This window comes from Danio aesculapii, chromosome 4 (genome assembly GCF_903798145.1).
Source record: "Danio aesculapii chromosome 4, fDanAes4.1, whole genome shotgun sequence".
Classification (NCBI taxonomy): domain Eukaryota; kingdom Metazoa; phylum Chordata; class Actinopteri; order Cypriniformes; family Danionidae; genus Danio; species Danio aesculapii.
The window spans coordinates 55,103,546-55,128,545 of NC_079438.1; the positions used below are offsets into that span (position 1 = coordinate 55,103,546).

The 25,000-nt window shown below is 34.1% G+C and overlaps 2 protein-coding genes across 5 annotated transcripts in view; one reads left to right on the forward strand and one right to left on the reverse strand.

Moving 5' to 3' along the window:
- The window catches only part of gnsa (glucosamine (N-acetyl)-6-sulfatase a), a 14,738-nt gene extending 2,043 nt beyond the window's left edge, over nucleotides 1–12,695 (reverse strand). The window contains exons 1-13 of the mRNA XM_056456155.1: nucleotides 12,404–12,695; nucleotides 12,228–12,287; nucleotides 7,694–7,900; nucleotides 7,543–7,608; nucleotides 6,255–6,353; nucleotides 5,995–6,162; nucleotides 5,833–5,915; nucleotides 4,036–4,154; nucleotides 3,848–3,951; nucleotides 2,353–2,454; nucleotides 2,092–2,202; nucleotides 1,895–2,005; nucleotides 125–285 (exon numbers count right to left, since the gene is read on the reverse strand). Coding sequence (XP_056312130.1) covers nucleotides 125–285; nucleotides 1,895–2,005; nucleotides 2,092–2,202; nucleotides 2,353–2,454; nucleotides 3,848–3,951; nucleotides 4,036–4,154; nucleotides 5,833–5,915; nucleotides 5,995–6,162; nucleotides 6,255–6,353; nucleotides 7,543–7,608; nucleotides 7,694–7,900; nucleotides 12,228–12,287; nucleotides 12,404–12,586 — 1,574 coding nt within the window. The 5' untranslated portion in view covers nucleotides 12,587–12,695. The remainder of the gene's footprint in view (nucleotides 1–124; nucleotides 286–1,894; nucleotides 2,006–2,091; nucleotides 2,203–2,352; nucleotides 2,455–3,847; nucleotides 3,952–4,035; nucleotides 4,155–5,832; nucleotides 5,916–5,994; nucleotides 6,163–6,254; nucleotides 6,354–7,542; nucleotides 7,609–7,693; nucleotides 7,901–12,227; nucleotides 12,288–12,403) is intronic.
- Nucleotides 12,696–13,890: 1,195 nt separating this feature from the next.
- tbc1d30 (TBC1 domain family, member 30) overlaps nucleotides 13,891–25,000 on the forward strand; it is a 26,186-nt gene continuing 15,076 nt past the window's right edge. For 2 of the 4 annotated variants that reach the window (XM_056456151.1, XM_056456152.1), the window contains exons 1-3: nucleotides 13,891–14,191; nucleotides 16,389–16,683; nucleotides 19,537–19,701. In XM_056456151.1, the coding sequence (XP_056312126.1) occupies nucleotides 14,039–14,191; nucleotides 16,389–16,683; nucleotides 19,537–19,701 (613 nt within the window). In that variant the 5' untranslated portion in view covers nucleotides 13,891–14,038. Of the gene's footprint in view, nucleotides 14,192–16,388; nucleotides 16,684–19,536; nucleotides 19,702–22,031; nucleotides 22,497–25,000 lie in introns of those variants that run through there. The other 2 variants (XM_056456153.1, XM_056456154.1) reach the window with 1 other exon arrangement.

Sequence of the window (25,000 nt, forward strand, 5' to 3'; positions counted from 1 at the left end):
ATATGTTTATTTATTTATTTATTTATTTATCTAGTAAATGCTTGTATTTGTTTTCATTTATTTAATAATGTCTGTTCTATTCAAGCTAATTTTGTTATTTGAGAAGTGTGTTTAAGGCGCTGACCGTGAGTCGTAGACCCCTGGCGTTCTGCAGGAGCGTCCCGAGCAGGACTGCAGCATCATGAGCCGGTGGTTCATCTTCTCCAGCACCTCCTGGTCGATGCTCTTGGCGATGTTACTCAACTGAAATGGGTCTGACGTCAGATTGTAGACCTCCACAAACACCTGCAAGCAAACATGGTAAGCTAATATTACAACATTTGTTTTATTCCGGTATGTTAGTCATGTTTAAAATAGCTCTTATGTCCAGTGTTTATATTTCTGTAGCTCTGTGGCATTACATTTCATTATACTTTGTCTGTATAATATTTTATATAATATTATTTAACTGTTACAACTTATGCATACATTATGCATGCATAAATTATTCATAAAATGATGTATTCTGCATTTATATACGATTATACGAATATGATTTTGTTATTGTTAAAATAAATATAAAGTTTTTATTATTATTTTATAATGGCTTAATAATTTATTATGCAATCAGAATTTCAATATTATTTTATGCATTAAGTAACACTGTGCATGTACAGTTGAAGTCAGAATTATTCGCCCCCCTGTTTATTTTTTCCCCCAATTTCTGTTTAACGGAGAGAAGATTTTTTTCAACACATTTCTAAACATAATAGTTTTAATAACTCATTTCTAATAACTGATTTATTTTATCCTTGTCATGATGACAGTAAATAATATTTGACTAGATATTTTTTGAGACACTTCTATACAGCTTAAAGTGACATTTTACAGGCTTAACTAGGTTAATTAGGTTAACTAGGCAGGTTAGGGTAATTAGGCAAGTTATTGTATAATGATGGTTTGTTCTGTAGACTATCCAAAAATATAGCTTAAAGGGTTAATAATTTTGACCTTAAAATGGTGTTTAAAAAATTAAAAACTGCTTTTATTCTAGCCGAAATAAAACTAATAAGACTTTCTCCAGAAGAAAAAATATTATCAGACATACTGTGAAAATTTCTCTGCTCTGCTTAACATCATTTGAGAAATGTTTAATTGAATAAATATTGAACTAATATTTGAACTAATTTAAATAATATTTAAACTTCAACTATATGTGGTGAGGACACTGACCTAGACAGACTGTTGTACATTTATTTTATTATAGTTTTTGAAGGTTGTCAAAGAAAAGTATGTATGGTTTGCTTGATTTGGCACATTATTTAAATATTATTTAAGAATTTTTTTTTTTAACGGGGCAAGTAAAAATCCTTCATACTTTATAAGTCTAAAATCTCATTCATAATGGTCTTAAATTCGACTTGGTGAAACCTGTAGAAATAATATTACATGATATAAAATTTTATCTAAATGTTATAATAACAGTATTATACATAATAAAAATAATTTATTAGTCATAGAATTATAATTTGTAATAATATAAAATGTTTTGCATTGGATTCCTAATTATATTTATATGAAATATCCTTCCTAATCTGTAACTGTCTCTCTGGCTATACCACTAACTGTACTCTCTCTCTCTCTCTCTCAAAAAAAAATAAAATAAATAACATTACTAATGTTTTGCTTCTTAGACTTTACACACCTGAAACTTGTCTATAGCACTTATTCATTGTTGCTCTTATAGTGGTGTAAATTGCTTCCTTGTCCTCATTTGTAAGTCGCTTGGGATAAAAGCGTCTGCTAAATGACTAAATGTAAATGTAAATATTTAAGCATTTAGAGCTAATATACTGTATTATGTATATATTTAAGCTGTTTTAGTCATTGCATTATTACTGTCGGTTGTTTTTACCTCATTGTCATCAAATTCACAGTACTGTAAGTTGGCGTTCGGTGACACAGTGCGAACACAGGCGTAAGTGTTGTTGTAGGCGTCTTCACACACACAGTCAGGGAAACACTCCTGTAAAGAAAGCATCTGAGTCTCAGCGCTCGTTATTTATGATGACTTTTAATGTACAAGTATATCAGCAGCACACCGACGCTCACCGAGACCCCGGGGCCCAGCAGGGGACAGGCGGGATCTGACACATTACGGCCTTCACCTTCATATTCAACCAGCACATCTGACCTCCACACACTGCTGTTCATCTCACCCACCTAAAACACACCGCAAAACATAGGCAAATGTTCATTTATGCTCAAACCAAGGTGATTATACTGGACATGTAGCAAGATAGCTTAGCATGAAGCTCAAAATGAACAATAGTGATACTTCAATGCATTTACTTTAGTTTAAACAGGACGTACCATTATGGGAAGAAATGACATGCCGTCCATCTGAGTTTCATTAACGTTGTATCCTGCGATGTCTAGAATTGTTGGACCCAAATCCACATTTGCTATAGGTAACTTAAAACAAAAACAGATCAATTATTATTGACACACCTAACGAATATACCTCTACATTACCCAAATAATGAAATATCGTTATTGTTAGATCTCTATATTTCAACACATTCTCTCAAACCACTAGGTTTTACCTTTTTATTAGCAAGTGTTTTTTTCTTTTGACTATGATCGCTTATATATATTTATATATATATATATATATATATATATATATATATATATATATATATATATATATATATATATATATATATATATATATATATATTCTTTTTTAATATATTTTACAGGGCAAAATAAAAACAATTTGTTTACTTAAATCTCAATAATTTATGCATATTTGACTGTTATTTAAAACACTTATGATTTAAAAATATGATTATTTGTTTCATTCAATATTTTATTCAAGATCTGATCATATTTCTTCCACATAAAAATATTCTCATTTCAAACATTTTATTCAGAAAATGACATTTGGGTCAGAATAAATAAATAAATCAGTTTAAATTTATTTTTATTGGACATTAGGGTTAGTCCCAGAGTTATAATACAGATTATATCTGGATATCTATATCTAGATTATCTAGATATAGATGCTGAACCACTGGTGTCATGTTGTCAAAAATGAATATTAACTTTAAGAAAACATTGCAACTTTATGCAAAGTAAAAAAAGAAGCTTCAAATGACAATTATGATTTTAAATTTGGAAATCTCATCAGTAGTTTACAGCATTAATTACATTTTTACTAGAACTGTAAATCATAAATCTTGAAAAACTGAACATTTATAAGTGTTCTCTTTATTTTCTCCATAGATGTATAACATATATACAGTTGAAGTCAGAATTATTAGCCCTCATGTTAATTTTTTCCCCAGTTTCTGTTTAACTGAGAGATTTTTTTTAGCACATTTCTAATCATAATAGTTTTAATAACTCATTTCTAATAACTGATTTATTTTATCTTTGCCATGATGACAGTAAATAATATTTGACTAGATATTTTCCAAGACACTTCTATACAGCTTAAAGTGACATTTAAAGGCTTAATTAGGTTAACTATGCAGGTTAGTGTAATTAGGCAAGTTACTGTATAATGATGGTTTGTTCTGTAGACAGTCGAAAAAAATATATAGCTTAAACGAGCTAATAATATTGACCTTAAAATGGTGTTTAAAAATTTTAAAACTGCTTTTATTCTAGCCGAAATAAAACAAATAAGACTTTCTCCAGAAGAAAAAATATTATCAGACATACTGTGAAAATTTCCTTGCTCTGTTAAACATCATTTGGGAAATATAAAAAAAAATATAAGCGGGGCTAGTAATTATTACTTCAACTATATATATATATATATATATATATATATATATATATATCTTTATTTTATTACCGGGCTGGTCTGGTTGGGTTTGATATTCGGTCCTCGCACCAGCAGAGGAACTCTTATATCAAACTCATAGAGCTGCCTCTTATCCATCGGCAGAGAAAACTGGCCTGAGAGAAAGAAACACACACATAACAAAATAATAGATCAAGTAAAAATAAATCCATGTCTTATCCAGTGAACTCCTGGTGTACCTGTGTGATATCCATTGTCGGAGGTGAAAATGACGTAGGTGTTGCTGAGCTCTCCTCTGACGTCCAGCTTTCTCACCAGCTTCTCCACCAGGTCATCCACTGATAGTAAAGTGCGCCACCTAGTGGATAAAACAGATTGCATCACTATTATGCAGCTTTACAAGTATAATCCATCCTAAGTTAAAAATACAGATCATTTTTGTCTTAATATACACTGCAGCATCAGCTCTTTTCTCTTACTGTCTGAAACACTTGCTTCAAAAATCTGCTCTCTTGAAACTCCGCCTTTCTGAGAGACTACTGTGCTCTGATTGGTCTGTTGTGATTAGTCAATGGCACTTCCCTGTTTGGTTTAGATAACGAGTCTGTTGTGATTGGTCAGTTGGCCCTACTCTGCTCTGATTGGTCTGATGACCTTAGGTTGCTCTGATATGTTTAGATGATTAAGTCTGTTGTGATTGGTCACCTGGCTCTTCACTGCTCTGATTGGTCTGATGGCACTACATTGTTCTGTCAGATGATCCTATACTGCTCTGATTGGGTAGATTGTTCCAGTCTACCCTGATTTGTCTGATGGTTCTGTGCTTCTCCGATTGCTCAAATGTATTCCTACTACACTCTGATTGGTCTGATGGCACTACAGTGTTCTTTCAGATGATCCTATACTGCTCTGATTGGGTAGATTGTTCCAGTCTACCCTGATTTGTCTGATGGTTCTGTGCTTCTCCGATTGCTCAAATGTATCCCCTACTACACTCTGATTGGTCTGATGGCCATACTCTGTTCTGATTGGTCAGATGCCCTTAGCCTGTTCTGATTTGGTTAGATGGTCCCACTGTACTCTGATTGATCAGATAGCCCTATGCTTCTCTGATTGGTCAGATGATCCCACTGCATTCTGATTGGTCTGATGGCCCTACTCTTTTTTTGATTGGTCAGATAGTCCCACCTCTATTCTTATTGGTTTGATGGGCCTACTCTATTCTAATTGGTCAAGAGGTTCCCCTCTACTCTGATGGCCCTACTCTATTCTGATTGGTTAGATGGCATTACTATGTTCTAATTTGGTAAGATGGTCCCACTCTACTCTGATTGGTCAGATGGTCCCACTCTTATTGGTCTGATGACTCTATTTGTTTCTGATTGGTCAAGAGGTTCCCCTCTACTCTGATGGGTCTTATGGCCCTACGCTATTCTGATTGGTCAAGAGGTTCCCCTCTACTCTGATGGGTCTGATGGCCCTACTCTATTCTGGTTGGTCAAATGGCATTACTATGTTTTAATTTGGTAAGATGGTCCAATTCTACTCTGATTGGTCAGATAGCTCTATGCTTCACTGATTGGTCAGATGGTCCCACTCTACTCTAATTGGTCTGATGACCCTACTCTTTTCTGATTGGTCAGATGGCATTACTATGTTCTCATTTGGTAAGATGTTCCCACTCTTCTCTGATTGGTATGATGGCCCTACTTTGTACTGATTGGACAGATGGTCCCACTCTACTCTGATGGACTTACTCTGTTCTGATTGGTCAGGTGTTCCCACTCTACTCCTATTGGTCAAATAGTGCAATGAAAAAACTCTTAACTTCAGCTTCAACTACAGTGTTTGAGGGTCAAAGCAGATGATGTTTACAGGCAGCCAATCAAGATCACAGACTGCCATTATGCAAATTTGTAACAAACCCTCAAAGGTTTAATCAAGAAGACTGAAATGATTAATAACAGAACTTTTGCAGATATTTTACATTCACAAACCACTATAAAAATGTCATCTATTCAGAAAAGGCATAATACCGTTTTCTGTAGGCGTTATCCAAAAACTCGACTGAAGAGTTGCTCATAGGCGTCTTTGCTTGTCTGATGAGCCAGTGTTTGTCCTGAAAAGTGGTTCAAATGCTGTCAGATATGCAAAAATAAACACCAGCTCAGAATATTGAAGACACTTGAGCTTTGTACCTTTCCGTGTATGTTGAAGTTGGGGTCTCGTGGAGCTTTGAGGTCAGGAAAACTGCTGTCGTACTGCGGAGCGGCCGTCCAGGGCGAGTGCGGCGCCGGAGTAGACACCATCATGAAGAAAGGCCTGCGGTTTGACTTGTTTTCCAGGAAGTCGATGGAAATATTGGCCTGGATGGAATCAGACATGTATGAGCCACCAACTCCGGTAGATCATTTTCAGTTCTGTATTTTTGTGAACACATGGTGAGATCTGCTCTTACCAGGACGTCTGTAAGATAATCTTCACTGTAGTTTTGTCCGTGCCGCTGCGCTCTGCCGTTCACTGACAGTGTATAGTTGTAATATTTAGAGTTTCTCTCCTGTAGGATTAATTTTATAGGAAAAATTTGACATTAGAATAATTAAAATTAAAAATAATAATAATGCAAATATTTAAATTAAGTAAAATAGCACATTAAATATAAAAGGAAAATAAGCAAGTGATGAAATACCAATTAAATTATATAAAAATCCAAATAAATAATATTAATAATAAATTAAATATATACATATTTTAGTTTAAAATAAAAAAAGTACTTAATCTGATTTAAAATAAAGTTTAAAAAGGAAAATAAATGGAAAAACTTCATCTTGAAAGTGTTTAAGTTTAATCATTAAAACGTGATCAACTTGGCGTGTAGTTGCATTGATAATTGATGTGTTATATAAAATTATTTTAGTTTGTATGCTGATGTTAATAATACTTTTAACAATTTAAATCAACTAAAAACAATATATAATATATTTAATTTACGTTAAAATAAATAAAACTTGCACTACCCATGCCATGTTTTAGGCTGCTGTTTGTTTTCTCAACCTTCCAGCTATAATGGGTCTTTTTCAGCTCTGATGGGAAAGGTTGAAGGGCTTGTCATCATGTCCCTAATAATAAATCATTAAAAAAAAGTCTTCAACTTTTGATTCAGGGCCCCTAAATCAGTTTAAAGTTTGTTTACATGCTATTACAGACAGATTTTAGGTCATTTTTACATGAGATGATGAGCTATTATTGCAATTATTTATTATAATACATTTTTAAATGCTAATGTAATGCACATATACTAAACATGTTGTTGTTAGAAACACTCTGTTTTTTTGTTTGTTTGTACAGACAGCTCTTTTATATTTCTATAATTTGCACATTTTTCTTCAGCCACACACTCTAAATTGAAAGTCTTTAATGATTTTATATTTATTTTCTATTGCATTGATTTCTATTTCTATTTCTCCATAATTGTGATTCTTATTGTTGTTATTATTATAATTGTTGTTGTAATTTTAAGGTCACAAGTGGTTGTGTAAGCATTTCACTGCATATAATTAATTAATTAATTCATTTTCTTTTCGGCTTAGTCCCTTTATTAATCTGGGGTCGCCACAGCGGAATGAACCGCCAACTTATCCAGCACGTTTTTACGCAGCGGATGCCCTTCCAGCCGCAACCCATCTCTGGGAAAACTGCATATAACACTGTGTGTAATACTGTAACATTCCCCCCAGTGTTCTTACCAAGGCGAACCAGTGATCCCAGCCCAGAGGAACATGCTCGACTCCTCCAGCTTTTTTACTGCCATACTGAAGCAGAGAAACACACATGAAGGTAATAATGTCCAGTGAGCGGTAAGAGACTATAAAACTGATTTTCCAGCATCTCATTCACCTCATTCAGGTATTTCCCAGCGAAGAAGGTCTGATATGCGGCATGTTTCTGCAGGAAGGCAGGGAAAGCATCAGGCTCCTGGCCCTTCTGCCATGCTGTGCTGCTGCAGTTTCCCTCCAGCGTGTTGTTCACCACGTGATGATTGTGAGGGTATTTACCTGTCAGGATACTCGCCCTGCTGGGACAGCACAGAGGACTGGCCACAAACTGGGTGAGAGAGAGAGAGACTTAAACTTTTAGGTCTACTTTGATATGTCAATAAAAAAAAAGACCACCTATATATTCATTGTAAAGTGTAAAATAACAGTAAATACACTGGCAGTTTATTACGAGGTTTATGTAGCATAATATACAACACCAACACAGACAATATATCACTTTCAACTATTAAAAATGTTCATTAAAGTCCCTTATTCCAACTTTTCAAGATTAAAAGTTGTTGGAAGAAAGATCAAGATCCCATAATGCAATTCAAAAGCAGGAATAAACAAGGGGGAAATCATAAAACTGTTTTCTATTAGCCTCAATTGACTCCAGAGAGAGAAAGAGACATGATGAGAAGAGTTAGCTAGAAGATGTGCTAAAGTTTTTTCCTAATTAGCTTTTATTAATCCAGTACTATTTTTAAGTTTGCTGTATATTTCAGGGTTTGTCTCATTAATGATTGTCTTAGTTTAGTTTTTGAGTACACATTTTTGTATAGTTTTCAATAGTATATTTGCATATTTAAGGGCTGCACAATCTATCGTTTAGCATCGGTATCGCTATGTGCAAGTCTGCAACAATCACATTGCAGGGATCTGCAATGCAGTTGAGGTTATCGTTGACCATTACAGTTAAGGCAGGCGCAGTGGGTAGCGCTGTCGCCTCACAGCAAGGTCTGTTGGCATTTCTGAATGAGGTTTGCATATTCTCCCCGTGTTCGCATGGGTGAAAGTTTATTATTTGCATGTGTTTTTAAGACCTGACTGTAAGAATTTTAAGCAAATTTCAGCCATTTGGGCACATTAAATGAAACATTTATAGCTTAAAGTATAATTGTACATTTATTTAATTATTTACTTTCCCAGAGATGGGCATCCGCTGCGTAAAACATTTGCTGGATAAGTTGGCGGTTCATTCCACTTTGGAGACCCCAGATTAATTAAGGGACTAAGCCGAAAAGAAAACGAATGAATGAATGAATGAATGAATAATTATTTACTCAATTAAAATGATAGTGTTATTATTAATATACGATGATTGTTTAATTTCTGCTACTGAATACTGTTTGACTTGCCAGAAAATCATAAATCATTGTTTATTTGCATCATTTCTCCGTTGTATTGAACTTTGCTTGTCCTTTTTATTATATTTTATGCAGATATGCTGATACCACTGCAGAATCATCACAACCGATCTGAAATAAGGAGGTCTTTACAAGCTATTCAAGTCCTCTTGCATTTATAATGGCAATATATAAATCGCAGTGAATGAAAATATTGCAATGTCAGTTTTTTCCAATATCATGCAGCCCTAATATATTTATCTGTATTGTACCAGTCATACAGTATGTGTCACTTTTTAGAAATTGAGATTTATACATCATTTGAAAGCTGATGAATAGAAATAAGCTTTTCCATCGGTGTGTGTGGATTAGTAGGAAACAACAATATTTGGCAGAGATATATTTATCTGGAAATCTGGAATCTGAGGGTTTAAGTAACATTTGAAGTGGATTAAAAACTTTCAAGAGAACTCAGTTTTGTTTCAGGACAATTTTAAAAAGCTTGATTGATTTACTTCAAATGACTACCGTACATATTACTTTTGATATATTAACAGTAGGAAATTACTAAATGTCTTCCTGGAACATGAGCTTTACTTGATATTATATTGATTTTTTGCATAAAAGGAAAATGTTTTTGTCTATTGCCTAAAAGATGGTAACTTAAGACCATGCTCCGCTGACCCATTTAGTTTCATTTTACGCAGTTAACAGAACACGTTCATTGTCGACCAATGCAAAGTTTACTGTTTGCACAGCTTACATTAACTCTTGTGCAAACCTTTTAGTACTAAAAACAATAGTTTGAACAGACGCTGCACCCAAAACCTAACAAATGCAGCTTAATTAAATACTAGTAGGCGGTTCATTCTGCTGTGGCGACTCCTGATAAAGCAGGGAACAACCCAAAGGTACGTAGATGAGTACTAGTAAGAATTATGTAGAATACAGGCAAATGTTTTCAATTTAAAGCTAAAAATGTGTAGTTAAACGTGGCTAGTTTACATTTTTTGGCAGATGAAGAAAAGCTAGAACTAATGTTTTAATTTATTTTAGATGTTTTTGTATATAATCATGTCATTGACTGATGAGTTTGGCTGTAAAAGGAAACTAAATAAATAAATACAAATAAATATTGCGCTATTTTTGTATATGAACCAAACTTTACAAGTGTATAGAGACACAGTTTCTTCATTTCAAACCAAAGAACATAAATGTGTGGGTTTCATAACTGAAGTAACAGCTTGCGACAAGGTTTCTATATAGTTTACCATGCTACTTTGAATATTTCTGTCAGAAATTGAGTGCAAGTATGACTTCAAAACAACATTAGCTCTATTTAACTGACCGTGAACAATGTTGTATTTTGATGGTCATTGGCTTCTAATATGATTTCACTATTTAGAAGTTGTAAACAATACTTTTCAGGAATTATATTAAGGAGAAAGTCTGAATGTGTGAACATAAATCCAACTCTATCCTGAATTTCAGAAAGTTTGGACTGTTTTTGAGCAAACATTAGTTAGATCAAGAATAATTCATATAAATTGCATTCATTCTGTTAATAATATCAGCGATGCTGCTTTTATACATAGGGGGTGTAAAGTAACTAATTACAAATAAATCACTGTAATTGAGTAGTTTTTAATCAGCAATTGTAATTTACCAAGTAGTTTTAAACATGTGTACTTTTACTCTCCCTTGAGTACATTTTTAGTGCTGTATCAGTACTTTTACTCCACTAATTTCCTTCATCCTGCAGTCACTACTTTATTTTTTCCTGTTTATAGAGATTAGAAGAATCAGTCCTGTGATTCCTGTCCAATCAAATCACACAAAGACGGTAAATCACATCATAATGATCAACCTCAAGACATGGGCGCTTTATAAATGCAGCAAACTGTTTAGAAGCATTAAAAGTGTCCAAGATGATGTCCAAAATCTTTACACGCATTGACTTGGATGCATGTCACTGATGAGAAGATGACGGATGTTTACTGTATGATGACCAAAATGGCCCAGCAGGCACAAGAAGCCAGCAAGATGTCAGATTGACCTTGTACCCTAACGTCATGGACGTTGCATTATTTTGGAAATGAAAATCAGGTTGACGTTAGAACTCAATGTCCAACGTCCAACCTAAAACTAACCAAATATCAACGTCTGATGATGTTACAGTTTGACGTTGTGTGGACGTTACCACTATGACGTCTATCAGAGGTTGGATTTTGGCTGCCATACCTGACGAATAAATGTCAGTATTTAACGTCAATATAATGTTAGTTTAAGATGTTGGCTCAATTTTTGGATATTGGTCACTTACTAAGAACCTAAAATCAACCAAATATCAACATCATTATTGGAAATCAAAATAACATTGTCCTTAGACGCTGGCTAGACCTTCAATTTTGGTAACCTGACATCACAACCTAAATCTAACCTAATATTAACGTCTTACGACATTGTGTTCCTGCTGGGCAATTACTAGACACACTACAGAATGTTACGTTTACACACACATACACAAATTATATGTAAACGCATCAGCTTTTACAGAGTATTACTCACTACTCTTGAGTACTTTTATAAGGGCTTTTACTTATACTTTGATATTTAATATTTACATCAGATACTTTTACTCGCTCTACATTTTTAGGCAAGTAATGGTACCTCTTCACCTCTGCTTATACTTATTATAAATAATTATTTTTGTTTAGCTCGTATACAGATGTTGAATGCATTATGGAGTTTAGCACCTTGTTGTTTTGAACACATGCAGAATGAGGTCAAATTGCTTTTATAATTGCACATTAGTTTATTTTTGAACAGTCACAACATGTGACATGGTACCTTTATTGTTTACCATGCTACTGTGTGAATATTCAGTCTGAAATCACATGCAAGTGTGACTTCAGAACAACATTAGCACTATTTAACTGACTGTGAACACTGTTGTACTCTGATAGTCATTGGCTGCTAATATGATTTCCTTTTTTATAATTAGCAAACAATACTTTTCTGAAATTATATTAAGGAGAAAGTGCGAATAGAAATCCAACTCTACCCCAAATCTCATCAAATTTGGACTGTTTTGGGGCAATCATTAGTTAGATTGAGATTAATTAGAACAGATTGCATTTATTCTGTTAATAATATCAGTGATGTATGCTGCTTTTATACATATTACCTCAGCTCGTATACAGATGTTGAATGCATTATGGAGTTTACCATGTTGTTTTGAGCAGATCCAGCTGTATTTGTACTCACCGCGTTTGTAAAGGTAATTCCAGCATCACCTATCAGCTTTTTAGTCTTGACTAAAGGAATCTGTTTAATGACAAATAGCAAGATGATGATGATGCAGATCTGCTTTACAAATATAGAGTAAATACATGGAACAAACCGCGATCAATCAGATTTTTTCCTCTAGAAAGCATCCTCACCATTCCGCCGATGGACACATCCAGATCATCGGTCAGGATTAAAACTATGTTCGGTTTGGGATTGCTTTTAGCAGCGGCCAGATTGACACAATGCAAAGTGACGCAGATGACAATAATAAAATGAAGTAACACTAACGGAGCTGAGACCGTGTTTGATCCCGAATTAAAAACAAATGAAGCCATGACCTAAACGAGGATCTCCTCCTGCGATAAAAGCGTGAAATATTGTTTTACCAAAAGGCTTCTGTGCTGGAGCAGCTAGCTAGTTTAGTGTACGAAATTACGAATCTTACTATGGCGACGCTTTTGTTTGTTATGAATATTAATTAGACGTCCTGACGTTGTTCCGTTACTTTCCTCTGGCCTATAGTCGCGTAAGCCTAATAAATATTCATAAACCAAGACTTCGTCATAGTGGGATTCGCCAGTTGGCCGACAAACTAACGCCCACCCACAGCCAAGCAGACAGCCAATCAGATGGGTAAACGACGATTTGCCTCGTTAATATTAACAAAGCGACACGTCGCCATAGTAGGATTTATAAAACATCTCCGTTTGAGTCATGTGGAGAGGCGGAAGCCCCGGTCAGCTGATGTTTACGCTCAGAGGGATGACGTCATTCATAAAATTACCGTTATCAACTATACTTGAAAGGGTATTATAATAATATTATATTAAAAATGTTTGTTGGTTAGTCATTAAATCAGTTTATCTCCATTTGAAACAATAAACAGATATTAATCGCAGATATCCTTATTTGTAAAATATATATAAAATTTGACGTAATATATTAAATTATTCTATACAGTATTTACTCGTTGTTTTAAGATGTATAATCCTTATGTATTAACTACATGGTATTTTAAATAATATTAGTATAATTAAATGAAAACCTTGTAAATGTGCATACTTTATCATTTCAGATATCCTAATTTGCCAACTGTATTTTTATTATACTATTAAGAAAATAGATGAATAAACTAATAAATTAAACATTTATTTCGTATAAACATAATGAATACTATTTTATAATTTAATTTTTGTCGTCTCTGATACTCTTCTTTGCTAAATATGTATTGTTTATAGCCTATAATACAGAAGAAATAAATGATTCCAGCAGATGCTTTCGAAGAATTAATGTAACTAATAAACTTATGGTAGCTAATAATATATTATATGATATAATAATATTATTTCCGAGTGTAAAGCTGCTTTGAAACAACAATTGTTGTGGAAAGCGCTATACAAATAAACTTGAATTGAATTAAACTTCGCTGTTTTATTTACTTCTGTGTACATTCTCAAACAATTGAGCTAAATATTTATGGTTTAAAAAGTTATGTTGGATAAATAAACAACACTGCGTATTTCTCCAGCACCTGTCGTTTGTGAAAACTTTCTTGGAGAAACTTTTCGGCCAGTGGGTTGAACTATTCCCGCTGCAGGGGCGTGCAATCAGGATTTAGCCCGTTTCAGGAAGGAAACCACAGCCTGTTTGAGTCCCTGCCAACCCGCGGCTCAAGAAATGGAACAGACCCGGAACTCTAGTTCCTTATTGATCCACCTAAAACAATCTTTGCAGTGTCCCAATGCGTTCACCAGAAAGTAATGCTGAACTTTAAAGAGAAATAAAACATGTCAGCCGTGGTGGAAGTGGCGAAAGAGGAGCTGAAGGAGGTGAACATATGTGACATCTGCCCGGAGGAGGAGAGCGGAGTTTTCCTCAGCGCAGGTGCGTCCTACCTGGACGGCTTTTCGGGGTTTCATAAGTGGGTCTCAAAGATTGAGGTAAAGTTGGCTTTTATATTTGCACCTTCAGAGTTTCTCATTAATAATGTCATTTCAGAAACGAATTGTTTGGCAACTATTCATAGAGAAATCCTATTAGCATCCAATGACTATTAAAGTGCAGCACTGTTCACAGTCTAATATAGTGCTAATGTTGTTTTTAATCATGTTTACATGCGATTTCAGACTGAAAGTCATATTTATGTGCCTAAATATTTAAAGTAGTGTAATTAATTGAGATAAAGTTGGTTTTGTATTCACACATTCAGTGTTTCTGCTTAATAGCCTAATACAATTTAAGAAAAGTATTGTCTTCAAATTCTAAATATAGTGAAATTATATTAGCAGCCAATGAATTTAAAAGTCCAACATTGTGTACTGTCAATGAAATAGTGCTAGTGTTGTTTTAAAGTCATATTTAGAGGAGAGCGGGGCACAAAGTAACACTTTTTGGTTTTGGCCAAATAATGAACAAAGTAATGAGGTTATACAAACCATATTATTATACCAACAACACACAAGCCTCTCCCACAAATTAGCAAAGTATGATTGCCGGACCTATGGTTTCTGTGCATTATTGGCAAAAGTGCCAGGAGTAAAAATGTTACGATTAACCCATACATGTAGGGCAGGTTGTAACAGACAGAGGGTTAGTTGTAACTAGGCAAGGGCCGGTATAAGATTCTGTATGATAACCTTGGATAAAAATATCATGGTTTTGTGGTATTGTGATTATATATTCTTTTTAAATGTCTGGGTAAAAAACAAAAACATTCCCCCCCCTTTGAACGCAATATATTTTAGTTTAGGAAACGTTTAAAATATTTTGTAACAGTAAGCATGTCAGGCCAAATCATTCAAATGAATTATTGACTTCTGCCGTCTTCATTAGTTTCAAAAACAGATTTGTTTTTACGGTTTAAAACGGCATCTTTGGATATGTTTTCTGCTGGAGATAATGTTATCCTAAAAAACAAAGAAATAAAAAAAGCTAAATAATAAAATCTTACACATACCTTAGGAACGATATAGCAGAAAATGTTGGTGGTTTTAAAACCTTGACTTTTCCAAACCGCGGTATACCTTGAAAACGGTTATAGTCCCATTCCTAGTAGTAACACATGTCTAGTCTGCCTTAAAAAGGCAGATTTCACTCAATTAATTTAAATCCAGTTTACTTTAAACAGTAGCTAAATTTCCTCAGTACGTGGCTCAATTTATTTTTTTTAATTCGGCATAGCACAGCTTATTAATTAATTCATTCATTCATTCATTTATTTATTTATTTATTTATTTATTTATTTATTTATTTATTTATTTATTTATTTATGTTATCTATTGGGTAAACACATTTGGATTTATTTGCATTATTATACATTATTAGCAATAAAACTATAATATTTTTAATTTAAAAATATTTATTATTAAAAAACATTTTATATAAGAAGTTACACTCAAAATTCAACAATTATTTTGGTAGTTTAGTTGGTGTCCAACAGTGTGTGACACCCTGTTACAACTAAGCCTGCTGTGTCGTGTTTTCCTCAAAACTGGCTCGCAGTCAGTGTGTGTTTTTTTACATCTTTCAAAATGGTTCCATCCTTTAGCCTAGAAGAAGATGGTCATCACAACAATATACGGTTTTACTTATTTAATTACTTATATTTTAAAAAAATATTCACAATTTTTTTTCAAAAATGGTTTCTTCCGTGTTTCTCATCCAAATTTTGCTGAACTTCTTCAATAATTGGCAAGAAAACGTCTGCCGAGACTGTGGTGAAAACCTGCCATGGTCAACCCTGAGCAAATACCATAAACCCTGTTACATTTTACCCCGCATTACCTTGTGCCCTGTGCTCCCCTACATGGGGAAATATTCAAATTACTGTAATAAATTGGGGTAAAGTTGTTTTTATATTCCCACATTCAGAGTTTCTGCTTAATAATATTATTTCAGAAAAGTATTGTTTGCTAATTCTAAATAGGGAAATCACATTAGCAGCCGATGACAAAGCACACCATTATTTGCAGCCAATTAAATAGTGCTAATATTGTTTTAGTCATACTTGCATTTTATTTCAGACAGAATATTCAAAGTAGCATGGTAAACTATCTAGGAATCAGTCACAAGTTGTCATTTGTTCAAACCTAAATGAATGTCTGAATATAAAACCAACTTTACCTCAATGTCCCAAAGGTGTCGGATGGAGACTGTGAGAAAACATCGCCCAGGAAGGCTCATGAGGAGGAGAAAGGAGGTGTGTATTCTGATGAAGAGGAGCTGAAAGAGTCCCGGGCTTCGTCTTTGGTGGAGTGTTTGCTGGTGGAGCTTTATGACACGTACAGTCACGGTGTCCCAGGCTTGGACAGCTCCACTGAAGCCTCCAGCTCTGACGCTTTTCTGGGCAGGAGCAACAGCGGCTCCAGCTTTCTGCAGGAGCTCCAGGAGAAGCACACCAGGCGCCATCAGGTCAAATATCTGGCTCAGAAAGGTGACAATTGAAACACTGTTGGATTTTATTAACCCTTGTGTGGTGTTGGTGATGTTTTCATCCACTCTGGGGTGTTTTTGAGTCTTAATTTGGCCACAACTTTCTCTGTGTTTCAGCAAATGGAATGATTTTTGGTAAAAAAAAAAAAAATCTTATTTTGACACATATTTTGGGATAATGCTTTGGAATTAAAAAAAAAAAAAACCTCAACAATACACTCAGGCCAAATGTACTACCCTTTCATTATGTTTGGGGCTGTTTTTGCCCCATTGACTTCCAATATAAGGAATTGTTTTTATTGCAAAGCCATGACACAAGGGCTTTATTTGTACCGAAACACACCTGATGGAAATCCGGCATCTCTGAAATCTGATCCAGCACCCTTATTTTACCAATCCCCCTCCTTACCCGCCCTCCTCCCCCATCCACTGTTCACTTTCACTTTGTTCCACGATTCCCCAACCCTTTTCACTTTTGTCCGCGACAACCAACCCCCGCCTTAGCTCCAAACTTGCGTCTGCAACACCCCTCCCCTATCCAACGCCCCCCTTAATGCACCCCACCCCCTTGCTCTCCACTTTCGTGCGCGACACCTCTACATCCTCTGGTAGCATGCCGGATCCGTTACCCTGATCTGTTCCGGGACCTCGCGATTCACAAATTAAGCACTGCATGACACCATATTATTATTTTAGAATTTAAATGGACTGCCTTCTATTTTAAAGAATTTTAAAGTGTAATTTATTTCTCAGCATCATTACTTCAGTTTTCAGAGTTACGTGATGACGTACTGATTTGATGTTTAGGCATTATTGGTGGGCAGTTATTAAGTGTGTTTTTTTTTTTATTATTATTTATTAATTATATACTGTATTTATTACTGTTGAAACTTGTTTTGGTTACTGAAGTTTTTGGAAACTTGGTATATAATAAGTAGTAAACGTAAAAAAAGAACCACACTTGAATCCTGAGAGCCAGTTAAATCTTAACCCTTTGTTTGCTCACGTAATTAAACTGTTGTCTCAGGTGCTCAGCTTCTCTGCAGGCCATCAAGACAATTTACATACGGTGGACTTTATAGACTTACACACGTGTACACTCAATCATCATTATCTTATATTGTTATAGCACTCCTAAAATAAGGATTTCACAATATTCTTTTTTTGATATGTCATGTAAGAACTGTTTTTGGTTCTCAAAAGACCTTCAAATGAACATTTAACAAAAATCATTCCACAACATTCTTTTTTTAATGTCATAAGAACTGTCTTTGGTTCTCCAAATACATTTAAGTGAGCAGTTCTAAAAAGAATCATTCCTTAGCGTTCTTTTTTTCCGATGTCATATAAGAACTCATTTGATTTTTCCAAAGACCTAGAACTGTTCACTTGAAGGTATTTAGAGAACCAGATGAGTTCTTATATGACTTTTTTTGTTCTTTTGGTCACCGAAGACCACAAGTGAACAGTTCTAAATAGTACCATTCCACAATGTTTTAAGGCAAAGAAATGTACCACATTTCATAATTTACAATATTACACCAATTGACTGATTACAGTATGTCAAGTATTACAAATATCTTGCACAATAGATCATTTAATACATTTCTCGCATCTGAACATTGGTTAAAGTCAGCTTTTAAGGATCAATAATCACTCCATTATTTAGAAAATATCATGAACAGTCATAAATAGTATCTTTTTAAGAATTCAATTCAGTTCACCTTTATTTGTATAGCGCTTATACAATGTAGATTGTGTCAAAGCAGCTTCACATAAAAGGTCACAGTAAATAGTAAATAGGAACAGTGTAGTTCAGTTTGTAGTGTTTAAGTTCAGTTCAGTTGAGCTCAGTTCAGTGTGGTTTAATAATCACTACTGAGAGTCCAAATACTGAAGAGCAAATCCAACGATGCGCAGCTCTATAGATCCTGAACCATGCAAGCCAGAGGCGACAGCGGAGAGGAAAAAAAAAACTTCACTAATGGTGGAAGTGAAGAAAAAAAAAAACCTTGAGAGAAACCAGGCTCAGTTGGGCACGATCATTTTAATTTCTCCGCTGGCCAAACGTCTTGTGCAGAGCTGCAGTCTCAGTGACGGAGGCTGGAAGCTGGCCTCAGCGAAGACTCGTCTGTCTCTGGAGCGTCACAGGAATCAGTCTCATGTTCTCCACTCCTCCATGACCACCACAGTAGCTGCTTAGGATATGGCCTGGTCCAGGATATGGAAACCTTGGGATCATCTCGTCGTTGGTCTTGGATTGAATCAGTGACTCTGCATAGTCTGAGGGCCTCGGGAAGAGTAACCCCAGGTGGAAATGGAGAATAAAGAAGATTAGCGTAGCTGCTGTTCATAGTGTATATAAACAAGATGCAGAACCTGTGTGGAAACCCACTAAGTGGTGCACTAAGTGTATGCTTTACTAAACAAAATAAATTTTAGCAGGTCAGTTAAGGAACATCTGTTAAAAATGTTCAGAATATAGATTAAATAAATATAGACTGAATAAACTAGAAATATATGTTATGCAGTATGTTAAGAATAAAAATATGTAACTTAATTGACCTCTACACACAAATTGATAAACTGACAAAAGACAGACTTAATGAACTTTAGGATGTATTCTTTACATGAGAATGGAGAAAAAAGACACAAAATCTCCAAGTCTGAAAGGTGCATGAAAAACCTGCAGCGTGTTTCCATGATGTAAAAATTTAAAATAAATCAAATAAGCTTTTTATGTAGTGGAAGGATTACTGTGAGGTTAAACATTTAATACCAAGTGAATGATACTTAATTTTGCCGCCTGCCTGTAAATGTGGTTCAGCTTCAGCTGTCTTGATGTTGTTTTTAGGTCCAGAAGAGCTGAAGTGGATCGTCCAGGAGGTGAAATACCGCATCGCTGTACAGTCGGCTAAACTGGTGAGGCAGGCCAAGAGGAAAGACCGACTCCGGCAGAAGTTCCAGAAGAACTGCGATATTGTGACCGCCTGCCTGCAAGCCGTCTCGCAGAAAAGACGTAATTACAGAGCATTCTTTCATTGCATTTGCTCAGGGTTACCCACATGATAATATAGATATCGGCACAGCAGACGGGGGCAGAGATGTGTTGATGATACTGAGATTCTGTTTCTGTCTATATTAATAGATTTTATTTTCCTCTTTTTCCATTTCAATGATTTTAAAATAAAAAAAATATGTTTTTATGATTTATAGTTTTTTTTATGACGCTATAGTATTCTATCTATCTATCTATCTATCTATCTATCTATCTATCTATCTATCTATCTATCTATCTATCTATCTATCTATCTATCTATCTATCTATCTATCTATCTATCTATCTATCTATCTATCTATCTATCGATCGTTCTATCTATCGATCGTTCTATCTATCGATCGTTCTATCTATCTATCTATCTATCTATCTATCTATCTATCTATCTATCTATCTATCTATCTATCTATCTATCTATCTATCTATCTATCTATCTATCTATCTATCGTTCTATGTATCGATCGTTCTATCGTTCTATCTATCGATCGTTCTATCTATCTATCTATCTATCTATCTATCGTTCTGTCTATCCATCTATCTATCTATCTATCTATCTATCTATCTATCTATCTATCTATCTATCTATCTATCTATCTATCTATCTATCTATCTATCGTTCTATCTATCGTTCTATCTAGCTATCTATCGTTCTATCTAGCTATCTATCGTTCTATCTAGCTATCTATCGTTCTATCAATTTTTTTTACACTTAAAATATTTAGGTTTGGAAACATGTTCTCTATGAAATTGCTAGTTCACAAAGACGTTTCAAGTAAATCTTACCCACTACTGTTAATTTAAACACTTGAAAGGTAATTTATTCCAGAATTTTCTGTAGTTTACTCAATTGTTTTGTTTATACATGTCAACATACATTTTACTCATTTTTATTTCAGTTCAAGTTATCATTATGTCAAGGTAAACTACATGAAAATGAGAAATATTTATTTTATTTTCATTTTTTTTAAATTCCAGCTAACAAAATAGCTTAGTTTTGTGTGTTTATATAATCTTTTATATTATACTGTACATACTCAGTCACTTTGCTTTGGCTTATTTCCTGTTTAACAGTGTTCGCCAGGGGAGTTATATTATTATATATCACTATTATTGTAATAAGAAGCCTTGTTTAGAGTCACAACTACACAGTAAAATATATCCGTAAATTAGCTGGTTTCCATATTTTGTGATTCACATTTTTATTTAATTTTTCCCTGTTTATTTATGCTTTTGAATTGCATTATGGGACATTGATCTTTCTTCTAACAACTTTAAACTGTGAAAAGGGGACTTTTATTAACGTTCTTAATCATTTACAGTAATTATTGTCTGTGTTTGTGTTGCATATTACATTTTCTCTATATTTCTCTATATATTATGTCTTGTACATGATATTATTTCAAACTACTAAAATGTCAATAAAGTCACTTTGCTAAACTGTAGTGTTGAATTTTCAACATCAAAAGTCGACAGAGCAGAGATCAACATTCCATAATGCAATTCACAACCAAAAATAAACGGAAAACACTTAAAATATAGAAACTGTTAATTAACAGATATGTTTAAGTGTATCAAGTGCATCTCTAATTCACTTTAATTTAGTTCCCTCTGTTGATGTGGGCCTAATAGAAGACATTCATCTCAAATATCTTATTTCTACCAGCGTGCTCCCTCCTCACACCTTTACAACTGCATTATTTGCATTTGATTTAAAACATGCTCGCAGAGAGAGAATCCAGCCGCTCAGTTTATGCCTCTGACATGAAAATGACAGCAGCGTCATGTCGTAGCAGTCATCTATTTACACTTCTGGGTGTTATCGTTTTGCTGTGGAGTGCATTTCTGTGGGAGATGTAAGTGTTTCTTGCTTTTAATGTCTTTTTTATTTCAACATGCAGCATGTCAAGCACTGTCAAGCAGGTACAGTATAAAATCACGTCAAAACTACTGCGTTTTTCAGTCACTGAGTATAGTATCATTAATGCAGGAAGTATGGTTTTATAGATTTGAACAGTTATGGCTTTTTCTGATGCTTATTTTATTATTATTATTATTATTATTATGCATGTCAGAAGAAGAAAAACACTTCCACTTATAGAGTGAGCAATCATATTGTATTGTTTCAGTAGTCTGAACAAACAGCAAAGGTCATTTGTCAGTGTATAATGCTTTAACAAAGACTTTTTAAGACTCTACACTAAAAAAATTAAACAGGAAAGTCCTTTTTATATCCTCATTTCTCACGGAAGTTGGCAGCCTGGCACAGGTCATTGTTTTCTCTCTGGCTCTTCCTCCAGAGCTCCAGCGGTCCCTCCTCCCGCACTAGCCCGCCTGTGACGCTCATGTGTGGGTGTAGACTCGCGAACCACCGCGCTGTTCCGCCTCTCCATCCATCCGCATCAATTTCGGTCACCTTTCATTATTTTCTGCCGTTTATAACTCTTATGTTTTAGATACAGACATCCGTATATACAAAAGATGATGAAGGATGATTGATCGCGTTATTTTCCTCTGATTTATTGATCGGAACGAGAGAATTGTTTTGGATGAGCTCGCCTTTTTAAATGCGCGGCACAAAGGACCTCTGTTTTGTCTCTAGATGAAGCAGGAAAGGTTTATTTCCTCTAAAAGGTCGAGGGTTTGTGTAAAGCGGCAGAATGCAGATGGAGGAGTCGGTAATATTATCAGTAATGTGCTGAAGAAACGCAATGGGATCTCTAGAAGAGCGCCGCGCCTGCTGTGCACACTAGAGCCAGGTGAATATAGCACGCCTTATAATTCAAATGCAATTAATAAAGACATTATTAATTAAGTAATACATGTATATGTATAACCGTTTCTTGCGCGTTTGTTTGCATCGGTGCTGTGTGGAGAATTGCGTTTTGTGATAATTAGCTTTAAAGGCCTGTCATTTTAATATTTAATATGTTGTGATTAAATGTTGAGAACTATATTGTGAACTGGCCTATTTTATAACGCAGATTATATATTAATACAATATGTGTTAATATTATCTATCTATCTATCTATCTATCTATCTATCTATCTATCTATCTATCTATCTATCTATCTATCTATCTATCTATCTATCTATCTATCTATCTATCTATCTATCTATCTATCTATCTATCTATCTATCCACATGCCCACTGCTTTTCATTCAGACATGCAAAAAAAAAAAATTATTATTTTCCCTTTTTTTCTTCCATTATATACATTTTTGTTAAGATTTACTCTAAGCATTATTTGCGTTTGATGCATTATTTTATTTTGTATTTTTAATTAGTATTTTACGTAAATATTGTGAACTATGCCTTTTAAGTGAATTATATTAAGTAGTAGGCCTTTTTTTTTCATAGTACATTTAAATGTTTTTTAGGTGTTTTATATGCATTTATCTTATTTATATGCATTTATTTATTTATTTTTATTTTTATTCAGACATGATATATGATGTAATAGAACAATATTGTTATTTTATTCATAAATTTTTTTACTTGTGCTGTATTTTTACTATAGGCTAAACTATAACAATATATTTTACTATAACCCTAAACGACTTTCTCTATTCATATTTTGTATTATTTTGTTAATATCACAATAAAACTATTGTGTCAGTTAAACTAAGCCTAAAACTAAACTAAGACTTAAAGACACATCTTTGCACTTAAAGACACATCTTTTTGCACAAGCTTTTAATCGACAGTATTAGTGTTTCTGTACTTGGATTTTTAACTTGTTTTCAAAAGTTTTCTTTTATTAATGTGTGTTATTTTACCTGTTTTCTGGTTGTCTTTTATTGTAAATCACATTGTGACTCAATGTCTGGGAAAGGTGCTATATAAATAAACCTTTACTACTTATTATATGCTTAGCTTAACTGACACAATAGGTATGTTGAGATATTAATAGAATAATTAGAAATATATATATTAAGTAAACTATATAATAATGTAATAAGTAATATAAAATAATAAGTAACTATATTGTTTTAATATTATAATAAGTAAAATATATTTGAATATATTTTAATATGGTATTTACATCTAAAAATCCATGGTTTTGAGGGCTTCTGAAAATACGCGGGGCATTTTAGTCTTAATAAATGATGCTATTTAAAACATTAATGTACGTTTCAGATGTTAAACATTTTATTAAACTCTCTATACGCAGATTTTCTTCTCTTTTCTTTTTTTTTTACTGTACAAGTCATAAAAAGCCAATGTTTTTCATGTGTGTAATGGAAAATGAGTGCAGCAGGAGGGCATGAGAGATGATGGTAGGATCATGTTGTTAATCCGGAACAGATCCTGCCTCACGACTCAAACACACGCAGAAATGCTGCTAACTTTACTATAGGTCTGTCTTTCATTGTTATAGCATGAAACTGTGACAGATGGACTCAGGTTAGTCATTCTTACTCATTTCTATGCACCAAAGGTTGCTGCTTTCTGTTTTCCCCGTCGTATTAGTGAACTAGACTGTGTTTACATTCGCGTTTAAGCGGAGTTAGCATCTTTAGCAGAGGCTAACGTACTTCAGTTTAAACGAGCCATCATTTCGTTGAAGGTCTATCGTGTAATATGATGTCTAAAAGCTGAAAGGCAGAGTTGTAATCGTGTTATTGTCAGATTAGTGTCTTGTATCCGGAAGAAACTCAAGGCGGAAGTGAGCTTCAGCACCGCTTTTCAGCGGACAGCGGCTTTTATCAACCGTTCAATATCCCGTGTTTGGTTTCTACTTGGTGATCGATAACACGCTATATTTATCGTTTCCAATCATTTCTGCTGCTTTTATTAGTGTTTTTTTACTGGTATACAGTTTGAGAACCTCTCTGTCGTTCATAATGAGTCATTGAATGAAAACAATATCTTCATTTATTTATTACAAGTGATTCATCGATAAACGACGTCTGATGGAAGCTTTTTTCAGCTAATACAGGTTTTCATCTCAATTAAGAATATAAATAAGTGTTTTAAATTCGACTTTTTGTTTAATTTGTATACTTTTTCCTTCATAATCGCGAATATAGTTCTCCCAACTGATAGACTTTCTTTAAAATTGTGGCTTTATTGCTTTTAATGCTAACTTTCCCCCATAGAAATAGCTAATTCTCTAATGTAGATCAGTGTTTTGTCATACTTGCTACTTTATTTTACAAAGTTATATGTATTTTTTCATCACTTTTTTTTATTCAGACATGTGTAACGGACCAAGGTTATTGATTTTATTCATTTAAATTTATATTTATTTTGTACTT